The sequence below is a fragment of the Oryzias melastigma genome, linkage group LG13 (genome assembly GCF_002922805.2).
Source record: "Oryzias melastigma strain HK-1 linkage group LG13, ASM292280v2, whole genome shotgun sequence".
NCBI classification, from domain to species: domain Eukaryota; kingdom Metazoa; phylum Chordata; class Actinopteri; order Beloniformes; family Adrianichthyidae; genus Oryzias; species Oryzias melastigma.
The window spans coordinates 8,949,262-8,959,815 of NC_050524.1; the positions used below are offsets into that span (position 1 = coordinate 8,949,262).

General features: G+C 38.6%; 1 protein-coding gene across 3 annotated transcripts in view; it reads left to right on the forward strand.

Annotated features, from left to right (window-relative positions):
• The first annotated feature begins 1,831 nt into the window (after window positions 1-1,831).
• trpc4b (transient receptor potential cation channel, subfamily C, member 4b) overlaps window positions 1,832-10,554 on the forward strand; it is an 18,185-nt gene continuing 9,462 nt past the window's right edge. For all 3 annotated transcript variants that reach the window (XM_036215001.1, XM_024276435.2, XM_036215002.1), the window contains exons 1-3: window positions 1,832-2,071; window positions 2,228-2,624; window positions 5,618-6,136. In XM_036215001.1, coding sequence (XP_036070894.1) covers window positions 2,247-2,624; window positions 5,618-6,136 — 897 coding nt within the window. In that variant the 5' untranslated portion in view covers window positions 1,832-2,071; window positions 2,228-2,246. The remainder of the gene's footprint in view (window positions 2,072-2,227; window positions 2,625-5,617; window positions 6,137-10,554) is intronic.

Below are 10,554 nucleotides of genomic sequence, written 5' to 3' on the forward strand. Positions count from 1 at the left end.
TGATAATGGGTCACTCAAACTTGAACGCACATTAAATATATCCGGGTAATGCCGCAATGTGCATCTTGGCCACGGGGTTACGTGTGGCCAGGATGAATTTCCATCATTTTTTTTGTTCTTGGTCGCATTTAAAAACGTGCTAATAACAGCAATTTTTTGTGGGTTTTCAGCTTTTAGATGACTTTTGGGCTGGAAAACCGTAACTACCTGGCAACCCCGGACCCTGCTATTTTGCTGCCGATTTTGCATCATGGCGTCTTTTTTGTTTTTGTTTTTTTGGCGAACCCTCTCAAAGTAAATAAACAGATCAATCTCTTCCTCGTGTAAACGAGACGTTCTTTCTAAACCTTACCGACTCAATAGCAGCATTCCGTACGGTTTGAAATATGGTAACAGCAGCCACGGTTAACCAAGCTATAAGGTAGTCCGACTTTTTTTAAAACGAGAAACACGAGCCGTTTTCACTATTGCCATAGTTTTACGTAAAACCGCGCAACTTCACGGACTGCGCCGAAGTGATGCTACTAATATGAACATGAGGAAACCCGAAAATCAAAGGATACTTACCAGGAATTAGTTCTATTTTCAAACCCGAAGTCCGACGTGCAGCTTCTGATAGTGCGGGAAGGAGACATGGAGGAAGGGAGAGACCGTTGAACCACATGCGCATGCGCACGGGGAGGCGGACACAATAAAACTTAATAATTTTGAGTTAATGGATCAGAGGCTCTTTGCTATTAAATAACTTTAGTTAACATGAATGAGATATAAATAATTTTCTAATGAACTACTAAATTTGAGTAAAATGAATTAAATCTAAATGTGTCACCTTTAAGAGGGGCTTGAATCGTTTTTTTGAGTGTAGTTATAAATAGAATTATATTAAATATGAGACCAAAGTTCCTTTTGAGATGCCAACTTAAAACTTTTATATATTTTACTATTTGGATACACCTTAAATGTTTAAAAAGTGCCAGTTTGTACATTACTGCCCATAAAATATAGCATTATTATTATTGTAGTAACCACAAGACTGGGAAGATGTATTTTTTGTCTCCTCTTCCTCAGGCGGCGTACCTTTTTCCCATCATCCTGACAGAAGAAGAAGCCTGAAACTTCCTCTGACTCGTCTTCAGATTGTTCAGCTTCAGAACTAGCTGTGATGCCCAGTTTGTTTTGTCTGTTCTATATTAAAAAAAATAAATGCTCTTATTCTGGAAATTAGTGTGTATCTGCAGCAGCACAAAGCTAACTATATATATTTCAGGCATCTGCATATCTTAAACGAAGCATTTGGTTCAAATCTTTTAAATGTCAAGTTTCTGCAACCAACCATTCGGTTGCATCATTTCAATCCACTTCCTGGTTGCATTAGCTATAGAAAAGGTGCTTTTAGTTTTTAAGAAAAGGAAAAATAAACAAAAAATGTGAAGCCTTTAAATTAAAAACGTGTTTAATTAATTTAAACTCTATAATTTGAAACCTTTCTGTTACTTGCCAAAAGCAAATTAACAGATAAAAGACTTGACAACACATAAATGTGTCTTTATTGGTAGCAATATTTCAAAATAAAATCCTTGAATTTGCTTTGCAGTGTTTCATTTGGTTCTGTTTAACTTTAAAATAATTAGTTTACATAAATGTGTCATCATAAACTGTAAATTTGGACAACCCTGTCCTGTTTGAACCCAATAAAATGAAATAAATAATGATAAACAAACAAACAAACACTTGGCATCCTCTTTTTTCATCAGTGGGATGCAGAGAGAGCGCTCAGAGGGGCGTTGGTATCAGTTTCCTCAATTTGTGGCCAGAGCAGAGCGGATGTCATTGTGCGCTCCGCGGTCTGTCAGAGCGCGCGCCCTTTAGCCAACCAGAGGGAGAGAAAACATAATACCGTTAGTGTTGGCTAAATTGTTGGTAACTTGAGCGTCTGCTGGAGTTTATTAAAAAAAATGTAACGCAAAAGAGCGTTTTGGGCTGATTTGAAGGACGCAAAAAGAGGATTTTACGCAGCTGCGGCGCGCACTCCCGAGTGGAGCTTCTCATCCAACTGAGCAACCAGTGGAAGGTGAAGTTTCTTTCACTCCTTTTTTCTTGGCGCACATCTTTTTATTACTTTTTGTGTAATATATTTTTCTTGCTGAGACATTTTTCCAGCTTTCCATACGAACCAAATAAGTCATTTTTACGCATTTTACGCAAAGCTTTGTCTTGTTCTTTCCAGCTGACACACTGAAGCCAAAATGTCCCAGCTGTATTACAAAAAGACCGAGAGCTGCTCGTACAGGGACCGGATCCCCCTGCGCATTGTGCGCGCGGAGGCTGAGCTCTCCTCCTTGGAGAAAGCCTACCTGGGGGCCGTGGAGAAGGGAGACTACGGCAGCGTGAAGCAAGCCCTGGAGGAGGCGGAGATCTACTTCAGGATCAACATCAACTGCATAGACTCCCTGGGGCGCACGGCGCTCCTCATCGCCATCGAGAACGAGAACCTGGAGATCATCGAGCTGCTGCTCAGCTATAACGTGCACGTGGGGGATGCACTGTTGCACGCCATCCGCAAAGAAGTGGTGGGAGCTGTGGAGCTGCTGCTCAACCATAAGAAACCACGTGGGGAGAAACAGGTAGATTGTTTGCTTCAAATTGCATCTCCACTAGTAAAACAAAACAGTTTTGCAAATATAGTTTTACAACAGCAGTAAATATGCAGGAGAAATAAAGGCAGGAGAACATTAGAAGCCATTTAAGGCAATGCTATGTCTCTTGGCTTTAGCAGAAGCTGTCTGAGATTCTAGAGTCCAAATGGGATAGAGATGAAGGGATTGTCAGGAACACAGCCACAGTTGGAGTCTCCTCCACTTTGATACCGGCCCGGCTTGGTTTCCTTGTAAATGATGGTGTTTTCTGTGAAGACAGGAAGAAGCAAAGCAAATGGCTGTTGTTGCTCCAATAACCAGTGAAATATTCTGAGGCTACAGCCGGACCAAAAGCCATTAGTTGTTTGCTTGCTGTTAGGCAAGAAGTCAGAGTCGGATGGATTCAATTAGACACATTGGGCCAGTTCCAAAGGGACGCCACTTTGACTTCCTGTTTCAAGTTGGTTTCAAAACAGCATTAAGTGGAGCCAGATCAGTTCACCAAGTCAAAGCTAGGTGGCTGAATTCATTCATCCACATTAGATTTAAAGACCTACTACCAAATAATGGTGTTTAACATGTTCTTCTGGCATTTTGATCATTATAGAGGACATATATTAAGACAATTAAGCTTAAAAAGGCATTCCTAAGTATTATTTTAATCAAATAGTTTGTGAATCAGTATCAGATGAAAAAATGCATTTGGAAAAAGCTTGTAGGTGCGACGTAGACATAATGCATTCACTTGTAGACGACAAAATCTGTGTATGTCTGGCTCCAAACTGTACCAATGATGTTAGATTGGGTTGAGGGGCTGTAAGCTAGTGGGAGACAGTGTAAATAGATGGATGTTGGGAAGGAGGGGCGGGGCTACTCATGCCAATGGTCCCGCCCACAACTCAGAGGCAAAATCTTAACGGACTACCGTACTTGGTGCTTTTGGGTTTTTGATTTTGGCCAAAAACAGCATAATCATTAGGGATGTCCCGATCCGATCACGTGATCGGAAATCGGGGCCGATCACATGATTTGGAACTCGATCGGAATCGGACTCCTTTGTCCGATCAGGATCGGATATTTCATTTATTCTCATCATGATCAGAGCTTTATATTTCATCTTATCATTATGGATAAATACTCCACTCCAAGTCTGCATGTCATGATAAGATCACAAAATGTCATCACCAGAAAACAGCAGCAGCTCAGGCAGAAGGCTAATGTAAACAAAGCTAGCTAGAAAGCTAACTTCCGGGACCAATAACTCTTTTAAAAACGCTTTAAACTGACAGCAAGTGTCTCTGTTGGTTTGTCATAACTCAAACAACAACCTCTAAAGGTATTCCAACAGAAAAAGACAGTATCTTTTTTCTTTTTAATGTGAAGCTCTTCATGCTGCAGATAGACGGCTAAACAGCAGCTGCTAACTGCTACATGCTAACGCCGTGATTTAAGTCCTTAGGACCCGAGCTGTCCTTTGATATGCCTGTTTGATTTATCTGACAGATACATAACAGTTAAGATAATTAACTACTGTAATAAAACAGAAAATGTGATGTCTTAAGAACTTGAAAAGAAGCACATAATCTTAAAAATAACTAAATAAATAAAACTAAAATAAATAAAAATAAATTAAAACTAATAATGACACCAGCTATTCATGAACACTCCCCTATAATTTATTTTTAAGAATTTTAAATGAGGACAGGAATCACATTTGGTCAAAAATGTTCAATAGCTCTAAAGATGTTAAAGCTAAAGTCACTAAACTTTATCACATGACTAATTATCACTTATATAACAAGAAAACTGTATTTATTTTCTATTTTATATTTGCTGTATTTTTACTTGTTTATTAAAGCTACTTAACAGAAGTTTTTTATTTAAGTTTTTAATGATAAAAGAAGGTTATTGAAATATAAATAACACTAATCTGTTTCTTCAGTTTATTCATGTTTTAAATGTCTTATAAAAGTATCGGATCGGGACTCGGTATCGGCAGATACACAAAATCAAATGACTCGGAATCGGATCGGGCCCAAAAAAACCTGATCGGGACATCCCTAATAATCATAATTTAAAAAGACAATTTTAACAACAGATCAAAAGATGATCGGAGTCTCCAAAACCAGCAGACTTAAGCACACTTTCAGTCTGGTTTCGGAACTGGGAAGGGGGAAACAATTTATTAAATAGTAACTTTATGTGATTTTTAAGATCAAAACAAAGATCGCATGGAGGCGTGGTCATTAGACTGACAAAACATTTGAATCCTCAGCTCCTAAATGGTTTTTCATGATGCAATTTAAAGACCCGCTCCAATGAAAATAGTCTTTTTATTGTTTTTAGCATGTTCTTTTAGCATTTTTCTCATAGTAGAGAACCCGTATAACAGAATTTACAGTTAAAAATATGTTTTTGAATATTAATTCAAATCAGATGAAAGCAGATGCTAGAAAAGGACGCTGCTACAGAAAGGCGAGACCTCTGGGCACATGCAAGATAGCGTTGCAACTTTAGCCGGTTGCGTCAATGGAAATTTCCTAAACTTTAGGAAACGCTTTCAAAAATGACATTTTAAATAGTTTTCTGAACTATCAGCTTTTAAGCGTTCAAATGTGAATAAACTGAGAGGGGGAGGATTGGTTTGTGTCAACAGTCCCACCCACAACCCAGAACTGTATTTCTAACGAGTTACTGCCACTGGGCACTTAAAAAACAACAAAAGTTTTTAGATTTTAGCTAAAAGCTGCACAATTATATTTAAAAGATCACTGGGAACAAATGTATGATAGAAAAAAATATAGCTGGAGTAAGACTTTAGCAACTTTCAGATATGTTGATCCGTCCTATTTGATTAAAACTAGCTTATTTGATGGCCTAATGTTGATGTAAGAGTTTTAAAAGCAGTATTTTCCTCACTGATTGGAAAAGTTCCAAATGAAAGTTTATTCATTACTGTCTCCTCTCCGATTCCTGGAAAGGTCCCGGGAATTCTCCTGGACAAACAGTTCTCAGACTTCACCCCGGACATCACCCCCATCATCCTCGCAGCCCACACCAACAACTACGAGGTGATCAAGCTGCTGCTGCAGCGCGGCGTCTCCATACCCCAGCCGCATGCCGTGCGCTGCAACTGTGTGGAGTGCATGTCCAGCACGGACGTCGACTGCCTGCGCTACTCGCGCTCCCGCCTCAACATCTACAAGGCCCTGGCCAGCCCGTCTCTCATCGCCCTCTCCAGCGAGGATCCCTTCCTCACCGCCTTTCAACTCAGCTGGGAGCTCAAGGAGCTCAGCAGAGTGGAGAACGAGTTCAAGGCAGAGTACGAGGAGCTCTCCCACACTTGTAAACAGTTTGCAAAAGACCTTTTGGATCAGACTCGGAGTTCCAAGGAGCTGGAAATAATCCTGAACTACCGTGATGACTTAAACCCCATCCTGGATGAGAACACCAACGACCTGGCACGGCTGAAGCTGGCCATCAAGTACTGTCAGAAAGAGGTAAGCTCCTTAGTTATTGCAGCTGTAATGACTTAGGGGGCGGAGCTAGAGCATTTTAGATGGAAAAAGCACGCATTTCCAACAGTTTTTTTTTAATTATTATTTTTTCACTGAAAAACATTTATTTTCCTATTTTTGTAATGCTTAAAGAAGCTTGTGTTAATGATTTTGTAGAGTCCCCTTTGCCCCCCTTTAGCTTTGCCCCTGCCAATTAAATGAAAAGTAAATAAAAAGATGTCTTTGCGACCAAATTAGAGTTTTGGAATTAAGCAGGTGCAAGAACAAGTGAAATTTTCCAGAACGTGAGGGACCGCATGACAAGAAAAGGCCCCAAATTGAGCCGTAAATGGCCCAGGATGGGTGGAGACGTCCTTTGGGATCCCACAACAACATGTAATTGCCAGACTGACTCTTAAAAATGCATTACAGCGGACCTCTCACACGGTCCCAAGACGACTGGATAATAGTGGATAATGATGGAAGAAGCAACATCCATTTCCCTGAAATGCAAACTCATAAGATTTTAATTAGAGAGGAAACCATTTATTTTCTCCCAAATCTGTAAAGTACTGGTCCTTTTGTTGTCACTGAAGGTAAAATGACTAAAGTAATTACTAATATTACTATTATGTTTAGACCTAAATAAAATAAATATATTTATTTTAATTATTTTAGTATGGAAACTCCCTGAATTTAGAGATTATTTCTCCTATCTAGTCATGTTTGCTTAGAAGGTTCTTTTGAATTGGACCTTTTGTTAAAAAAAAAAAAAAAGATTAGTAACCACAAGTGGTGGAGCTAGAACATTTTATATGGGGGGCAGAAGAACTTAGATGGGTGGCAAATGAGAACAGCTTACAAATGAAAGGATCAGAAAATTCCAAATTTCAGTTCTTTAGCTGAGGTTCTCATTCTTAAAGAAGCTCAGTTTGATGATTTCTCAATCTTTGTCAGTAATAACAATAATATTGACTCAAATATTGGGGAAGGGGCTGCACGGTGGCGCAGTGGTTAGCGCTCTTGCCTCACAGCGAGAAGGCCCCGGTTCGACTCCCGGCTGGGACCTTTCTGTGTGGAGTTTGCATGTTCTCCCCGTGCATGCGTGGGTTTTCACCGGGGACTCCGGCTTCCTCCCACCATCCAAAAACATGCTTCATAGGTTCATTGGTGACTCTAAATTGCCCCTAGGTGTGAATGTGAGAGTGAATGTGTGTGTGATTGAGGCCCTCAGACAGACTGGCGACCTGTCCAGGGTGAACCCCGCCTTCGCCCATCAGCAGCCGGGTTAGGCTCCGTGACCCCCGCGACCCCGAAAGGGAAAAAGCAGTCAAGAAGATGGATGGATGGATATTGGGGAAGGGGTAAATCTTTTTGCTGGGAGGCAGCTGCCCCCGCTTGTCCCCCTCTAGCCCCGCCCCTGGTTGCTACAGATAGTTCCACTTGTTTATTGCTTAAAAAAACACATTCTGAAGCATTTGAATGTTTTTTTATTTTTTTATTTAGATGTTAAACAATATTTTGTTTTGCTTTTATTAGTGAATTTGCGTTCACTGTATGGAGAGATAAATAGAGTTTGTAAAATGTGCTCACAACATTATTTTCTTTGATAGAAATCCAATTTTTCCAAATCAAAAAAATCGGACAAAATTTTAAACTTTTATTTTGACTGATTTTGTCCCGAATACATGATATAATATGCAGTCAAATGCACTGCATGACTCCCCTACAGCATCAAAAATGTTAAAAATGTTCATAGCGTTGCATAGAACTGTGACAGTTTCCTGTTTAGAAACAACCAAGGTAGAACGGCGTGTTGTTTAAAAGTGTGTTTGTGTGTGTGTGGGGGGGTAGGTGGAGTCTAGGAAGGGAGGTGTTAGTAAATCTGGTTGAGGGCTTGAATGGCCTGTAGGAAGAAGCTCCTCCTCTTCCTCTTTGTTTTGGTCTTCAGGGTACTGAAATGGACCGTATCATGTACTTTTGTTATTCCTATTTGTCTTCAATGGATGTAGAAACACAGAGAAGTAAATCCTTCCCTGCTGACTCAGAATATCAATGTAATCTTAGAGAGACTTGAACAAAAAGCCTTTTGTCTATTAATGGAAGATCAGACTCAAATTCTATAGTGTTTAAACTAAAATGTGAATTAATTTAATGTTTCCATCTTTTTTGGACTTTTCATGACAACTCCTTACAAAGAAATGTGGATTTTTATAATAGAAGGAAATGATGATCAACACACATAGGGTGTATTCAGATTAGATGCTTTTGATTATCTTAAAGTGAACCAGTTTTCATTTCCACCCATAATCTAGAACTAATTTTCAGTCAGAATACACCCAGCGGACCCAGATCCAGCACCAGGAACCGCTCTCTTATCCATCTTTCCAGGTGAAAAATATAAATATTTCTATGTTTGGGTATCTGGAATTACCTGGAATTAGGCACACCAAGGGGCAATTTAGAGTCACCACTCAACCTATGCAGCATGTTTCTGGACTGTGGGAGGAAGCTGGAGTGCTGGGAGAAAATCCATGCATGCAAACGTAGAACGTGCAAACTCCACACAGAAAGGTCCCATCAGGATTTGAACCCCAACCTGCACTTTTTTTCTATTTCTTTTTATTCTAAAAGCAAATAAAAGCATTAAATCTACTAACAATGTGCACATTTTGTTCTATTCCTAGTTCTTTTCATTTCTTTAGTCGTTACTGAGAAATGTGAATCTAAAAGATAATTTTGTTTTTTGCACTAAAAAAATAATCTCACTGAATAAACAGACATTGCATTAATATATTCAAACTCTCTGCTCTTATTTTTGTTATAGTAAACTTTAATTAAACAGAAAAATGTATGATTATATTTGAAAAAAAAACACGTCTTTCTATTTCAGACTTATTCTGGTTTTTGCCCTTAATTGTCTCATTGAGCAACTTTTGAGCAACACCTACATTTTTTATATCTATAGCAGATATTTGTTTTGATTAAAAAAAATGTAAATTGTTTGTCAACATTGTTTTTAAATAAGGTTTTGGGCTAGGTATAAGTGGTAGTTCAGGCCTAAAATGTCATTTTCCCAAGAAAGTAAAGATAGTAAGATTGTAAAATCTGAAATTCCTGCTTGTTTGCAGAGAAAAAAAAATAAAATTACTGAGTTTTGTATTTATAATTTATTTGAACAGAAAAACTCAAATGTTTAGGATATAGGAGTAAAGTAACTTTTATTTAGGTTGAATCTAGTACTGAGATGAGCTTGATGTGCTTTGTAATGGGGAACCGTAATAAAGCCTCCGAACCACCAGGGGGCACTTGCATCACCAGAAATAGGAAATTACAAGTCAGAGTCAAAAGTAAAAGTATTTTTTTTTCTGCAGAATAGCAAATATACTCCTTGACAACAGCACATAGAACAGACACCTTTAGGTAGAACTGGTTTGTTTAAATCATGGGGAGTCCAGCCGTCAAGTGTTTTCCAGAAGTTATTGCCCTACTTAAGATTGATTATTTGGATCAGGTGTGTCCAACCAATCAGAACAGCCCAGAGCAAGGTATGTTGAAAAATGACCAGAAATGATATTCTATTTGCTAAACTGTAGTTTTGAACCATATCTGAAGTGTGTGTGTTTGTTTTAAATTAGATTAATCATTAATTTTTCCACCATATTGAAAGTGCAAAAGCATAGCTTTAAATATGGTGCATCCATCCACTCACACACTGTATCTAGATGTAGAGAAAAACCTTAATTCTAAAGTGCTGATCCAAAAAAGGGAAAAGAACAAACAGATCTGTCATCAGAGGAAAGTCAGGACAGGAAGTTTGACGTGAATGCTGAAAATCTGGAGCGGCACAGGCACTTCATCAATAAGAAGTGATGAATTTACCTGCTGAGCAGATGCAGAGATAAAAGCTAATCGGTAGCAGCAGCAATAAACAGAAAACATGGCAAAAAGACTTTAAAAAAACCACGGGCAATGACAGCTGTCTATGAATTTTTTAGACATTTTGAGAACATAAGGGACAGTTCTGATCATGCCTTTGGCATTTAAACCGTGTGGGTGTTTAGTCTGAAGTCTGGACTGAGAAGACCTTAAGAGAAGCTTTCCTAAAAGATGAAGGCTATGTCTGAATTCCCTCCCTACTTCCTAACTACTAAAATAAAGCTAAATAGTGCGGGATTATCTATTCTAGTGCTTTGGATTTTAAAAGCAATACGAACACCACACTCACTACTTTTTTTTTTTCAACAGGAAACATGACGCCACAAATTTTACAAAGTTAAAACCTAATAACTATCAGCATGTTGTGATGACTTTCATGAATTAATTGTGTTCTGATGATGAAAACTTAGATAGTTTATAAAAATAAAAAAATAAAATAAATCTAAATACATAGTCCATATTTGCTAATTCATTGACCATTC